The following is a 15,929-nucleotide window of genomic DNA, read 5'->3' as shown; positions in this document are numbered from 1 at the left end:
CCATCTATCCAATCCATGTGTTTCCAGTTTTGAGACAAGGATGTCATGTGGGACAGTGCCAAATACTTTGCACAAGTCTAAGTAGATGGCATCAGTTGCTCTTTCCTTATCCACCAAAGCTGTAACCCTGTCACAGAAAGCCACCAAATTTGTCAGGCACGATTTGCCCTTAGTGAAGCCATGTTGGCTGTCACTGATCAATCCTTATGTTCCATGTGCCTTAGCACATAGTTTCCGGGAGGATCTGCTCCGTGATCTGTCAGGCAAAGAGGTGAGACTGACTGGCCTGTAATTCCACAGGTTTTCCTTCTTTCCCTTTTTAAAAATTGGGGTTATGTTTTTCCCCTTTTCTAGGCAGTGGGAACTTCACCAGACTGGCACGACTTCTCAAATATTATGGACAGTGGCTTGTCAGGTCCCATGGACTTGTGCACCTTCAGATTCCTTAGATGATCTCAAACCTGATCTTCTACACTGTGTGGTTCTTCATTCTCCCAGTCCCTGCCTTTGCCTTCTGCAGCTTAGGTTGTTGGCTGGAGCACTTGCCAGTGAAGACTGAGGCAAAAAAGTCATTGAGTACCTCAGCCTTCTCCATATCCCAGGTAACCAGGTCTCCCATTTCCTTCCAGTGAGGCCCCACATTTTCCCTAGTCTTCCTTTTATCACTGACATACCTACAGAAGCTTTTCTTCTTGCCATTGATGTCCCTGGCTAGATTTAACTTTACCAGGGCTTTAGCTTTCCTTACCTGATCCCTGGATGCTCAGACAATTTCTCTGTATTCCTCCTAGGCTACCTGTCCTTGCTTCCACCCTCTGTAGGTTTTCTTTTTGTGTGAGTTTCTCCAGGAGCAACCTGTTCATCCATGGAGGCCTCCTGGTGCTTCTGCCTGACTTGCTCTTTGTTGGGACACATCGTTCCTGAGCTTGGAAGAGGTGATCCTCGAATACTAGCCCCTCTTCCCTCCAGGGCTTTATCCCATGGTACTGTACCAAGCAGGTCCCTGAAGAGGCCAAAGTGTGCTCTCCTGAAGCCCAGGGTAGTGAGCTTGCTGTACATCCTTCTTGCTGCCCTAAGGATCTTGAACTGCACCGTTTCATGGTCACTGCAGCCAAGGCTGCCCTTGAGCTTCACATTCCCCACAAGCCTTGCCTTGGTCATGAGAACAAGGTCCAGCACAGCACCTCTCCTTGTTGGTTCCTTTATCAAATGGAGAAGGAAGTTATCATCCACGCATTCCAGAAACCTCCTGGATTGCTTATGCCCTGCTGTGTGGTCCCTCCCACAGATACTGGGGTGGTTGAAGTCCCCCATGAGGATCAGGGCTTGTGAGCATGAGGCTGCTCCTATCTGTCTATAGAGGGCCTCATCTGCTCAGTCTTCCTGGTCACGTGGTATGTAACAGACCCCCACTATAATGTCACCTGCCCCTGCCCTCCCTTTAATCCTGACCCATCAGCTCCTCATCCATCCCCAGGCAGGGCTCCCCAAACTCCAGTTGGTCACTGACATAGAGCGCGACACCCTCTCATCATCTCCCCTGCCTGTCTTTCCTAAAGAACCCGTACCCTTCCATTCCAACACCCCGGTCACAGGAGCCATCCCATCACAACTCTGTGATGCCAATAAGATCACAGCCCTGCAGGCATGCACGTGTCTCTTAACTCCTCTTGTTTATTCCCCATGCTACACACATTTGCATAGCGGCATTTAAGTCACCCACCCGATGAAGTTGACTTACTGGCTGGAGTGGCTGGAATTCCTTTGTGCTGCTCTTCAGGTGCTCTGTTGCTGATCTGTGATCCCTCTCCAGGCTCCAGACATGTTTTGCTGGCACTGGCATCAAACTGGCAGGAGTGGGATGGATTGAGGCTTCCCTCCCTTCCCTGGCAACTTTAGTTTTAAAGCCCTCTTCACCAGCCTGGCAAACCTATGACTGAAGATGCTCTTCCCCTTCTCCGACAGGTGGACACAGTCTTATAAACATTTTTGCTTGTGCTTATTTTCCTGTCTGAAGTTCAGGCATTTGATATTTGGCTCATATTACTGATTAAATTTTCAGTAGCATCACAGATGACCTAACCCAAATGGCATAGGCTGCACTGGCTCCCACGATGCTCTACCCCAAAGGCATTTCTCTCTCTGGGAGGAAGAGAGTCTCCAACTCCCATCAATCAAATGTTTAGGAGCTGTCATTGCCGTGCCTGAAAAATAACGAAAGAGAGCTCTGGCATAGAAGTTAATTGCCATTATGTATGAGATTCATAGGCAGTGATTATAGACATCCATAATAAATTTAAGAGGATCACAAAAGATACTGATGCTAGACAGTGATGTTTAATTTGCATTTATAGGTCCAAATTAAGAATATAGAATAAAGCATTGAAGTGCCAGCATCTCTCTCTCTGAATTGCAGTTCAGACAGCTCCAGAATTGCATGAACTGCTGCAGGTTCCCAAATGCACCACACAACCTCTCTATAGCTTTTGGATCTCTATTGGAATTAGAAATTAGTTTAGTGCTCCAAAAGCACTCATGTTTCTACATAACAAGAAAGTCACTGTCTGGCTTTTCGAAGAGTCTCAGAGGACATGATTGCTTAGTCTAGCTTTTAATACCAGGGCACTCATACCATGGATCAAGGAAGACTTTTTGAACCTCAGTAGACAGTTGATGTTCACATCTCACTCATACCTGCCTTTTTATCCAGCAAATGAAGGAGAGCACTGTGCTGGGATTAGAACTCCTTCCTGGGGCTTAGGGTCCCCCAGCCTTTGCTGCTGCTGGAGTCATCTCTTCTGGCCAGATTTGAAGCCAGTGTAAATTTGCACAGCTTCCCAGCAGACAGGCATGACTTACACTAACTAAAGCCCATCTCAGGCATGGAAAAAACCCCCGAACTATTCTGTGAGACAGTGAGAAAGCCTGGTGGGAGTTAGGGGGTGCTTTAGGGACAGAACAACACCATGCTCTAAATTAGCTAGAGAAGCTCTGCGTTCCCCACACAGCCACAATCTCATGTCCCTTTCCCACTGCCCTCAGGAAAGGCACAAAGCACCTGCAGGCAGCAGCCTTGAGATGGCCAAGCTTAGAGCAACCCTCCTACCCCTGGAGTCACAGCGGTCCCCTGCAAGCTGGGCCAGGACAGGGTGGGAGGAGGGGGCTCACCACATCAGCTGGCACCTGCTCCGACCTCTGCTCCCACTGTTATTTTTCTGCTCTTTTTTGGCTGCAGAGCTACGGAGAGGTGACACCCACAGTCTCTGCAAAACAGTCCTCTGCCAGCTGTGTGCGACAAAAGCTGAAGAGGCAGTGGTGACAGAGACATGGAAACTCAAGGCAAAGTGTGTGTCAGTTGGCTTAAATTCAAACCAACATGAATGGAAAACTGGGAGAAAGTGAAGAGGCAGATGACAGCTTAGTCACAACAGCTTAAAGGAACATGTGAGACCATCCGGAGCCAAATCAGCATCACAAATGCCCCTACCAAAGAGAGGTGGTAAGCTGCATCCTCATGTCTTCTGCATCCCACCCTTTGGCATTCCTCACACCCCGCACATCAAGCAGGGGCAGCTTCAGCGGGGTGAGCGGGCAGGTTTCACAGGCTGGATCAGCCTGAGAGCTCTGTGTCTGTGCTCAGTGAGTCTTGCCAGAAGGGTGCCTTGGTTGAACAAGGGCAGATGACAAAAGCTAAGGGGCTGAGCTGACTTACTGCTTTTGAGGGTTTTGGTACTGGTTTTCCTGGGTGTGCACACTGCTGGTTGGCCTGCGGTGAGATGGGCACTGCGCAAGGGCTTTGCTGGGTGGATTAAAAGGAATCTGCTCAGAACAGAGCACATCACCAGGGAAAAGACAGAGCACTCAGCTGTCAAATGCCTTTGACACAGGTGACCATGGCTGTTTTCTCAAATTTGGACTCCTTTACTTTCTGTGACTTTCCTCTCCTGCCTCCCACCTTTCTGGTCATTACTGCCACAAGTCCTGTGGAGGGTTCTTTCTATCCATGAGCCTGTCCATGGGGTTCTGCCATTGGTCTGTTTTTTATTCCTGTGTCAACATTTTCTCCTTGTTTAATCTGGTTTGCAAGCACAGACTTGGCTGTTCTCGCCCCACTGACTAGTCACAGGGCTCTCTCTGCTCTAGACTTTTATCCTAATGTCTGTATTACAGTCCCAAGTTGTTCACTAATTCCTAATGACTCTTCCCAGCTTAAGCCTGATGTGCCTACAAAGCTCTTTCCACCTGTGGAGAACACTCCCATCTTGTCTCCGGACCATGACAAAGGGCTCCACTTTTGCCCCTAACCTGTCTTCAGGGCTGTATATCTAGGCTATGTCTGTATCTTGTTGATATTTCCTGACTGGCCTCTCTTGAGGAGCACAGCCTTCCTTATCTGTCCCCAGAAGTAAAATTCGCACCCAAAGTTGTCCTTATCTTCTCAGTCCTGAACCATGCCACGTTGCCATCCTCAGACCCATTCAGGGCCCTGGCACGCAGACCCTGCTGAGCTCTCTGTGCCAGCAGCACCAGCCCCACATTAATCACACCAAGATTTCCGTGAATTCCCCCTTCAGCACGCACTCTTTCGCTTCAAACTATGTTTTGCTTTCAAGGACGTTCTCAGCCACATTGTATCCACCAGGGATTTGTCTGTCCTCATTTCCAGTATGTCACAGTGACATGCCCTGTTGTCGATTGGTTAGGACATCTCCATGTGCCTTCCTTGGTTGCCTTTGTCATTGGGAAAAACTGCCCATGAACTTACAAGCTTCCTCATGCCCCTTTCTCCAGCTCCTCTAGTGCTGCTCTGCTTTGTTGAGCTGCCGGCTGTGCTGACAGGTGTTGACCTCGTGCTCCCCTGTCTTGCTTACCTCCCCTGTGTCAGGCTGTAAGCTCTTTGGGGAATCCACCACCTCTAGTTCCATGTTTTCACAGTCCTTCAGTACAGTCGAGCCCAGGTGTCGGAGCACGGTAACACAAAGCAACAAACCCTCTGCCCTTCCCCACAGTTCACTTTGATCTAAGCTGCTGTACCCAGTTCTTGCTTGGAGGTTTTAGAGCCACGTCTCCTTTTCTAATTATAGTTCTATATAGAGAAGAACAGTTTGCTTTACGAGAATAAGTAATGACCTCATTTCTGTGTGCTGCTCACAGGGGAAAGCACAAAGCCAGTCCTGCTATATTCCTACATGATCTTGTAGGAAGACTCCTGTCTAATTTTTGGCAAGTCTTACAGAAAACCTGCAGTGCCGCAAACCAAGGAAAACAATGAATAATTAATTTTCTTATCTGTTTCAGGATTGTTTTCTGCAAAACATCTATTTTAATAATTCATGTGATTTTTAGCTGCACCACGCTGCAAGTACAAGAGTACAGAGGAGAGCCATACTGTTCTTTCCAGTGCAGCCTGGAGGATTCATTAGTGCAAAATTCCAGGTCACATTGGACCAAATTGAAGTGAGGAGTGAAAGCTGAAAATCAGGGGGGTTAGCAAGATTTGAAGCAGAACAGTTCTCCAAATATCAGAGATTATGAGAGCCACCCACAGAGGAGTCTTCCTATGATGCCAGAATGTTCATATGTTGATGATGTCAAGCTTGTCAAAAGCCAGCTGGGGGACAGAGGGAAGCGTATACAGAGTTCCCATATTTCTCAACAGTATATACAAAGTTTCCTTATTTCCCAACAGTACTTGCCAAACACATAAATGTAGCATTTGTAGAATTGCACACAGTTACCATTTCAGGTTGTAACCAATTCCTACCTTGGTCAGGTCCCTCCAAGCGGCAGAGCTGCAGGTCCAGGTTTCCTCTAGAGCTCGTGCAAGAATGACTCCAACCTGAAAAATCCCACTAGTGGACAACCCTGCAAAGCTGGTCACCCCTGTGGAAGGGTCAAAAACTTCAGGTCACATTATGACAAAAATAGACAGGTCAGCAAATGAAATGTTAAAAGCTCACCACAGCCCATGAAGGGCAGGATTAAGAAGGAAATGGCGATACCAACTGCACAAAGGAAACCAATGTGTGTATGATGCTACCGGTGATTCTCTGATTCAGTAGCAGCATATCTGGGTGCATTAACCTGAGCATCAGCACCATGTTCACATACATCCTGCTCCACCTAACGGCACTTACTCAGCTGGGAACATGCTGAAAATCTGCTGTTCGCAGTGAAGTGCTTCAGCCAGCACCTCTAAGCCATTGTCACCCATCTGTGCCCCACAGGACACACAGCACAGGGCACACAGCGGGTACGGTGCTTTTAAAAATTGCTTTTCCATTAACAATGACAATGGATTAATTCCCTTTACCCTCTACACGACAGGAAATTTTCCAGTCCAGCTTCAGTGCTGCTCCAGGAAACAGCCAGGAGATGCAATTCTCCAAGACAAACCGCATAGATAACATGGACTTTGCTTCTAAAAATAGTGCATAGAAATACCACCAGCACCAGCATTTGAAAAAGTAGCTTCCAAAAGAGCCAGTAAGAACCTCGACAAAAATAATTCTCTCTTCCCCAAAGGAAGAAAAAAGCTTCAAGCCCAAAAGCGATGGGAAGCTGGAGCAGCACTTGCTCTCCTCCCAGCTGTAAGCAACACCCCAGGCGCAGATCCTGCGGATGCTCACAGCGGGTGCGGATGCTGGTGGAGCACCAGGGTTGCTGAAGACAAATCAGTGCCCACTTATGCTGTTGAAGGAGCCATGGCAACAATTTAAATTCACATTAGCTGAGATAAGGAAGTGCTGTGCTATGGGAAGTGGCTGAATCTGTAACAGAGAGAAATACCTGCCAATATTATACTTTCATCAATTATATTTTCATCTGTCTGCCCAAAGCAAGACATATTCTGTACAACATCAGTATGTTATCTTGTATTTTATGAAGTAAATTAGCAGCTTAGATTTACAACGTGGCTGTGCCTTTTTAAAACACCTGCGTTGCATGGCACACCCATGTAAGTTCATTGCCTGAGAAAAATACCTGTTAAAAACCAAAGGTGCCTAAGAGCTTTACAAGCTGGGCAGGCAGGACTTGCTGCCCGAGACACACAGGGCCAGGGATGACGTTTTCCCAGCAGCGGGAGTCCAGCGGGCTTCATGGGAGCCTCTGGGAGAGATGTCAGCTAAAGTGCAGCAACCGTAAGGCTGTGGAAAGTTTTTTTTAAAAGATCCAACCTAAATTTTCTCTGCCCTTAAATAAACCAAAATCTGTACCTTGCAGTGAGTGCAACAACTTTTTATACTTTTTTTTCCTGTTTCTTTCATTTTCTCCTCCCTAGGGAAAGCAGCACCCAGTTCCTCACAGGTCAGTTTGGAGATTTATCAGTAACAGTGTAAATTTTAATTTTTCAAAGAGAAATTTAGGTTTGCATCATGGTAAGAGGCCATTCCTGAAGGGAAGGCAGTGTCAGACACACTGCCTCCCTAAGCAGCACACAGCCACTTTGGCAGTCACCAGGGACATCCTCTGCCCCAGGTTTGACAAGGATTTTGAGGGCAAGGATGTAACAGACCAAAGCTGAAGCACAAGCGGGCAGGATGGTAAGATCTGTAGGCATCAGCACGCATGGGCTCCACAGGAGGAGGAATTTCACACTTAGCTTCATTAAATCCATCTCCCTGCAAGACAGGAAAAACAATCACCCAAACCAGCCAGATTATAATGACACAATCTGACACGGAGCCTGATGACTTTTTCCAACTTTATTTGAAGTTGACACCTTGAGACAAGGCATAACAACTGAGAGGATCACGCCAGTAAGAAGGTAGCAGGGACCCTCATGCCTCCTTCCCCTGCAACTGCAGTGCAGAGTATTAAAAATAAACCAGCGTAGCCTAACAAATTGCAAAAGGTATTCAAGTCAGAGTGGGGCAGGGAAAGGAAGCAATAGTCTAAGGTTTGAAACAATGAAAACTGTTGCTAGAAATTTATTTCTTTTAAAGTGTCATGATGCAAAGAAGTCCTCAATATCTAATGATTATAAATAACCACCTTCCAAAAATTAATGGTAGGAAGTTAAACAGGCAGTTTTTATTCCTTGCATTTCCATGCAAAATATGCAAGAGTTAATATTTCCAGTTCCATACTTCCAAGTTCATTGGAGAAAACTAATTGTCACAACACCCACAGAGCTTTCCTGATTAACTCCACAATGAGTGTGAATTTTCAGTACTGCAGAGAAGTCCTGATCCCCATATTAGATTTCTGTCCTCTCATTCCTTTTCTTAAATCCAAGGAGGAGTTTCTCCAAGAACTTCAACCACTCCCATTGCTTTATTTTTTAACTTATAAAGCGATAGTCCAAACTGCAACTAGAAAAGATATAAAGAACCTGACCCAAGGAAGTTCAGATCACTCCTCAGACTAGGGAAGTACCACAAAACTGTTACATCCCCTTTTACCTGACCCATTAGAGTAAAATAGCTTTCATCTGTATTCCTGCATATCTCAAAAATAAAACCCACAGTGCTTCAATTTAGAATGACATATAATTTATTCATATAATTCACAAGTAGTTGGACACTACTCAATTTAATCTCCATATGCAAGTGATTTACACAAACATATAATACTAAAATTGATTGCTTAGAAGGTAAAAAATACCATGGGTATGAAATGCCATGGTAGATGCTGTTCAATATACTACACAATCTCAGTGTCAGACACTTATACTCATTTATGGTTTTAGAAAAAAGCCAGTCTGCCATTTTAATTTTTTTTTATAAGTAGTCTGGGAAACTCACATGGTTCTGCTTTAAACCTTCTAATTAATTATTCCTCCCAGTTCTTAGGAGCTGAATTGACAACCAAAGCAACATTTTCAGTAGTTCAAAAAAATATACAGATTTTTTCCCCCCTGAATTCACTAAGCAGAATGTGACCAAATCATGTTGCCTTCCAACATGCAACACAAAATAGTAAACCCTGTATATTCAAAGGAATGTGCAGGAATTTAGACCATGCTTCAGCACGGTGGTGGTGGTGACAACAGTCTCATGATACAATTTTTGGCCGCTGCCAGGATGCAGTAGTTGTGACTGTGTTTGTAGTTCACTGTGAATGTATTAGCATCACCAGACCATTTGGTATTCATGCAGCTGTGGAGTCTGATTGTAATTCTGCATAAACTCTTCTCACTGAAACTTGTATCTCATAAGCCTCATTAATTCTGCATTAAGCATATAATAGCTGCATGGAGAAAATTGGACTTTAATGTGTTCGCCTGCATCAGATTAAATTACACACATTATCTTCTAGATGAGGTCCAAACATATATTTCACTTGAAATGCCAGTAGTTATCTTAAAACATACCAAGAAGTTAAAAAGCTTTCACAATACAAGATCCAGCTACTTTTTCCACATATACAAAAACACAGCTAGAGAAATACAATTCAACTGTCAATGCTGAATTATGAGGAAAGTAAAAAAAATAAATAGAAAAACCTCCGATAGCTGGACATCGATTCAGAATGTAACACTGCAATAATGAGGCAATATGAGCACCCATTTAAAATGACAAATCCCCAACAAGAGAAGCAGAAGGGGACCTAGTACGTGTGACAAAAATAGATGAATACTGCACCAGAAACATGCATACAATCATCATGGTCATTCAGTATGCTAGCAATGGTCTAAACAGTGATCTAACACAAGAGCGAGACAGTGTTTCCAAATAAAATCCAGTGAGTAACTACATATTGATTAAACTTTCTGATGCAGCAAAATGAGGGCACAGAGCCATCTCTGGGTTCTGGAGCTGTTTCAAGATTCGCTTGTGAAATTTCTCTCTGACACGATTGAACTCCATTATATCCAGTGGATCCTCTTCAATCCAGAATTTGTGGAATTCATGCATTAGGTAGCCTACAAAATAATAAAAAAGGAGAAGTAGAAGAGATAAATACAGCAGATGATGACCACATAAAAATTAGAGAGAAAACTGCAATTAACAATTATGATTTCCACAAAGAATCCTGGTCACTGAGGTCTGACACCTTACAACACTATACAGGGACAAGACTCAACCCATTTTGGCAGTCTCCAAATCTGACTGTTATACATCGGCAGAATTTCTCACAATAAATACAAGGAGTCACCAGTCTTGGCATATAGGTACATATACTAAAACATTAAACTAATGCGTATAAAAGCAGGGGAAGATGCTGCTGACACTGCTCCACCAGCCTTTTAGTTATATTCAAGTTCTGCCTCACAGGTATTTCCTCATGGGAACATTGCTTACTCTCCATTAAAAAAAAAAAAAAGAAGGTATTCATTGGTAAAGTTATCACCATGTCTGCCTTTATTAACACTTCCTCCTCATGCACAATTTTACCTTACGTGTGAGTGACCTTGCTGGAAACGTTGTTTAATAGTTATGCCTATGATCCTGAAAAGATGAATGATATGGTGATATACAGAACCACTAGCTTTGGTAAGACATCCCTGTTATAGGAAGAAACTTGATTCCAAAGTGATTTTAATATACAGGCTCTGATTCAGTCCTCTACCCTCTCAGTTCTGTGCTGTCCTTGGACTCAAAGACTTTGACGGGGAAAACATTACATTCAGAACTAAGACTTCAGTGAACTGAACCCAATTGCTTAATCCCAACTTCCACAGCAGATGAAGCACTGAAGCAGTATAATTTTTCATCCCAACACAGCAAAATGTGCAAGTACCCCCAAAAGTGAGGGCATTTATTGTAGAAAAGGCTTGATTGCTTTTACACATTTATTTCTATTGTATAACAATTACAACACACATATCTAACTTAAATTTCAAGGTATATTTGCATAGTCTTATTTTTCCTCCATCATCAATTTGATAGATGTCACTTAAGAGGTACTTTAAGTACCTCTTCAAATCTCTTCCATACATTCCAACAGCCACAGGCTGTTTCAATTCAAGAGATTTTACTTTCAAAGAAAAGCACAATAAAACCCCTTTACAAAATAATGTATCACTATCTAAAATACGAAACATTTTAGATCTTCACCACCAAAAATCTAGATTACCAAGATGTATCTTCTGTACTTCAGGAATGACTGTGTTGAGCATGCCATTGAGCAATACAGTTTCACACACTGCTCGTACAATAAGAGAAGGCAACAGAGCCTAAGAGCAGTGAGCCAGCTGCAGTTCTCAGCTTCATGTATGTCCTCATGGCCTGAGAGGGCAGAAGGGTGTAGATGAGGTGACGTGGTGGATCAGTATTTAGGAGGTCCACGTAGTACAACCATTGTGTTCCTCTACCAGTTGGCTAGGCAACATAATTTTGACTTTCCAGTTCAGTCTGGCAGCCTGTAGGCATTTAATGTCGCCTAATGACGTCTGGGTTTGAAGGAAATTTGAAGGAAACCTAGGATGTCTGCAGTAGGGAGAGGAGAGAAACTGGAAGAGCATAAGAGCAGGGATTTGTCAGACTCAAATAAATAATCTCTGGATGAATCATCCTTGTTCCAGGAAAGTTTGTATGTTAATATTTTCTCCACAATAAAGTCCATTTGATTACCAAGTTTTTCCCAGGATAACCTCAATTTTTTCCTAGGATGGCAGGCAGGGTGCGTAGGAACATCCACCACCTTCACTGGCCCATTACTACACCAGAGAGCCAGGCAAGTTTTATCCCATTTCATGAAATTCATACATGCATAGGCTGTAGAGGGAAGAGCTGTCAAAATCAGCTGTCCCTCCAGTCATTACGAAGGACTGGCCATACTGGTACACAGACACACAGGTCCTAGGGCACAGTTCAGGCTCAGCCAGCAGAAGAGTCCCTCCTGCAGCCAAGACTTTGGCAGTAGCAACTAGACACAGCCAAGGTACTAAAACATGTCTCTTACTCCCCCAAATTTAGTGGTGGGGGATATGAGATACGTCAAGAAACCAGAACCAAGAGGAAGATACAGAATCACAGAATTGTTTAAGCTGGAAAAGACACTTAAGATCTTTGAGTTCAATTGTTAACCCAGCACTGCCAATTTCACCACTAAAGCATGTCCTTAAACACTACCTCTACACATATTTTAAATATCTCCAGGGATGGTGACTCAACCACTTCCCTGGACCACCTGTTCAAATCCTTTCGTTGAAGAGATTCTTTCCTAATATCCAACCTAAACCTCCCCTGGCACAACTGGAGGCCATCTCCTCTTGTCCTATCACTTTTTACTTGGGAAAAGAGACCAACCCCACCTTGCTAACACTTCCCCTCAGGCAGCTGTAGACAGTGATAAGGTCTCCCCTCAGCCTCCTGTTCTCCAGGCTGAGCAACCCCGGTTTCCTTATAAGACTTGTGCTCCAGACCCTTCACCAGCTCCATTGCCCTTCTTCAGCTCCAGCACCTCCATGTCCTTCTTGTGGCAAGGAGCCCAAAGCTGAACCCAGGGTTCGAGGTGCGGCCTCACCAGTGCCCAGTACAGGGGCGGTCACTGCCCTGGCCCTGCTGGCCACACTGTTTCTGACACCAGCCAGGACGCTGCTGGCCCCTTGGCCACCTGGGCACACGGGGGGCTCATGCCCAGCCGGCTGTCAGCCAGCACCCCCAGGCCCTTTCCCACCGGGCAGTTCCCAGCCCCCTGCCCCAGCCTGTAGCGCTGCCTGGGGCTGGTGTGACCCACGGGCAGGGCCCGGCACTGAGCCTGGTTGAACCTCACACCGCTGGCCTCGGCCCATCATCCATCCAGCCTGTCCAGATTCTTCTGCAGAGCCTTTCTACCCTCAAGGAGATCAACACTCCCGCCCAGCTTGGGGTCCTCTGCAAACTCAGGGAGGGTGCACTCAAGCCCCTTGTCCAGGTCATGGATAAGGATATTAAACAGAACTGGCCCTGGTACTGAGCCCTGGGGAACACCACGTGTGACCAGCCGCCAGCTGCATTGAACCCCGTTCACCACCGCTCTCCGGGCCTGGCCGTCCAACCAGCTGGTTACCCAGAACAGACTGCTCCCACCCAAGCCACAGGCAGCCAGGTTCTCCAGGAGACTGCTTGGGGGAACTGTGTCAAAGGCTTTACTAAGGTCCAGGCAGACAACATCCACGGCCCTTCCCTCATCCACAAAGCCCGTTACCTTGCCATAGAAGGAGATCAGGTTAGTCAAGCAGGACCTGCTTTTCATAACCCCCTGCTGGCTGGGCCCGATCCCCCGGTGGTCCTGTACGTGCTGCGTAAAGGCACTTGAGATGACCTGCTCCACACCCTTCCTCTGCACCGAGGCCAGGCTGGCAGCCTCCAGCTCCCCAGATCCTCCTTCCGGCCTTTCTTGCAGGTGGATGTCACGTGTGCTGACTTCCAGTCACCTGGTTAGCCAGGACTAATGATAACTGATGGGAAGTGGCGGGTCAGCACTTCTGCCAGCTCTGCCGGTGCCCTTGGGTGGATCCCATCTGGCCCCATAGACTTGTGTGTACCAAAGTGTTGTAGCGGGTGCCTGACCCTTTCCCCTTGGATTCTGGGGGCTTCATTCTGCTCCCTGCCCCTGTCCTTCAGCTCAGGGGGCTGGGTACCCTGCGCACAACTGGTCTTGCTATTAAAGACTGAGACAATGGCGGCATCGAGTACCTCAGCCTCTTCCTCGCCCTTTGTCACTGTGGTTTCCCCCACATGCAATAGAAGACAGAGATTCTCCTTAGCCCTTCTCAAGTATTTACAGAAACATTTTCTGTTGTCTATTACGGCAGTAGCCAGATTAAGTTCTCACTGGCCTTGGCCCTTCCCATTTTCTCCCTGCATAACCTCACAACATCCTTGCAGCCCTCCTGAGTTGCCTGCCCCTCCTTCCCAGGGTCATCAACTCTCCTTTTTTCCCCCCTGAGTTCCAGCCAAAGCTCTCTCTTCAGCCCGGCTGGTCTTCTACCCCACGGGCTTGTCTTCCAGCATATGGGGACAGCCAGCTCCGGCGCCTTTAAGATTTCTTTCTTGAAGAAGGACTGGCCTTCCTGGACCCCTTTGCCCTTCAGGGGTGCCTCCCAAGGGACTCTGCCAACCAGGCTCCTAATCAGACCAACGTCTGCCCTCTGGAAGTCCAAGGTGGCAGCTCTGCTGATCCCCCTCCTTACTTCTCCGAGAATGAAAAATCCTGTCATTTTGTGATCGCTGTGCCCAAGACAGGCTCCAGTCATCACGTTCCCCGCCAGTGCTCCTCTGTTCACAAACAACAGATCCAGCGAGGTGCCTTCCCTAGTTGGCTGGCTCACCAGCTGTGCCCAGAGGTTACAGTTCCACACACTCCAGGAACCTCCTAGACTGTTTTTCTCTCTACTGTACTGTATTTCCAGGTAAGGTGAAGTTTCCTGCAGAACAAAGGCTAGGAACTAGGAGATATGGGAGCCAAACCAATCATACTATATACATCAATTCATAAGGCCATAGGCATGTCAGGTACATGGTGAAAAGACAATAACCTTTCCTATCAAAAGATGACCTGAAGACGTGTAAGTGCAGATTTAGGTAGGTACTTACCTGTCTTTTCTTATTTTTAAGCCAAGCACCACCAATGACAAAAGATTAGCAGCTGAACTGCCCAGAGTTCATACCACCAGCCTACCTAGGGAAGCAACCCAGAAACAACTGCAAAAGTGTGAGCTCTGCTACAGTATGGTATCTGCCCACATAAGATTTTGGGTGAATGAGTCTTATTAATAGCATCCTTATTCTGAAAATTCAGTAGTGTTTTAATGGAAGAGATGCACAAGACACTAATATTTGCTATTTATCCAGTTAAGCAATAAGAAAATACTATAGCTGCAAACAAAAATCTGTTATTCAAGTAGCCAAACTTAAAAAAAGAACACCCACACCAAACAAAACCCCCAAAAGAACAAAACCTCTGCAGCTGTCGTGTGGAAGAAAGCATGTCTTGACATCCTATTATCAGTTTCTTGCCTATACATTGAAAAATATTAGAAGTTTTGCTCTCAGTGTGCAAGGATACACAGCTAGCCTGTGCTGTAGAAGGGGTACTTAATACAGGGGAAAGGACTAAGAAAGCATTATTTTGAGGAGGGGGCAACTCTACTGAAGGGTGGAGGCTAACACTTGAATGTAGTTAGAAATACCTTAAGACAGTTGAATTCATGGGGAAGCAATGTCCAGAAGCTCTTTAAAGTACATTTAGTTTATTATTATTATTTAAAACCACTCTATGAAGACAGGAAGGTCATTTGTTCAGGCACTTGGTGGGGGTTTTTTTGTTTGCTTTTTTGTTTGTGGGGTTTTTTTGGGTGGTGGCAGCGGTGTTTGGTTATTTTGTTTCACCCCTTGATTTAGTAGTGGCATCCATCACAACTAAGAACTGAATCCAATTATCATAAATGCATGAGAGCAAGACTAGCATGACAGTCTGTGCTGTGTCAGCAGATTATGATTATTTTGTAAAAAGCATGGGTAGTAAAAAAAGTGTTAGCAGGAATACAAATTACCTATTTCCCACCCCCTGCCCCCCTGCCACTTACAGAATGTCTGCTGAAAGTGAGTTAGTGTTGGTGCTTCTGGAGCAACATTGTAGAAATGGGTCTTCAGAGCTCCACTCACAAGCAGGTTGTATGCCAGGTCTGTTATGTTAATGCCCACAATAGCAAAGGAATAGCTGTAAGAAAAAGAAGCAGCAACATATAAGAAAAAAGTGAACTACAAAATACACTGTTGACACTGACATTGCAGTTTTTGCCTGCTACTAAGGTGTATTAATTCTCTCCTTTGTAGGTTTCCAAGGTGGAGGGTGTGAAAAACAAGAAAAACATCCTGCCAGCTTTGTATGCTCTAATGGCAGTGTTTCCCTTGTGAAACATATGGTTGCAGTGAAAACAGGAGTTTTATCACTATGCCAGGATTGGATTTTCATTAGAGCAGCACAGATTAATTCCTATGGAATAAGAACAAGCCCAGGCATCCCTGTACTCCTACACTTGCCTCTGACACAGG

The 15,929-nt window shown here is 45.5% G+C and overlaps 1 protein-coding gene across 9 annotated transcripts in view; it reads right to left on the bottom strand.

The window, feature by feature from the left end:
* Positions 1–413: 413 nt before the first annotated feature.
* ELMOD1 (ELMO domain containing 1) overlaps positions 414–15,929 on the bottom strand; it is a 72,784-nt gene continuing 57,268 nt past the window's right edge. For all 9 annotated transcript variants that reach the window (XM_080377099.1, XM_080377095.1, XM_080377101.1 and 6 more), the window contains 2 exons: positions 15,461–15,594; positions 414–9,868 (listed from right to left, as the gene is read on the bottom strand). In XM_080377099.1, coding sequence (XP_080233225.1) covers positions 9,696–9,868; positions 15,461–15,594 — 307 coding nt within the window. In that variant the 3' untranslated portion in view covers positions 414–9,695. The remainder of the gene's footprint in view (positions 9,869–15,460; positions 15,595–15,929) is intronic.

Source organism: Falco punctatus, assembly GCF_963210335.1.
Source record: "Falco punctatus genome assembly, chromosome: 2".
Lineage (NCBI taxonomy): Eukaryota > Metazoa > Chordata > Aves > Falconiformes > Falconidae > Falco > Falco punctatus.
The sequence above is the reverse complement of the archived record's forward strand: the minus strand, read 5'-3'. Positions and strand labels throughout refer to the sequence as shown.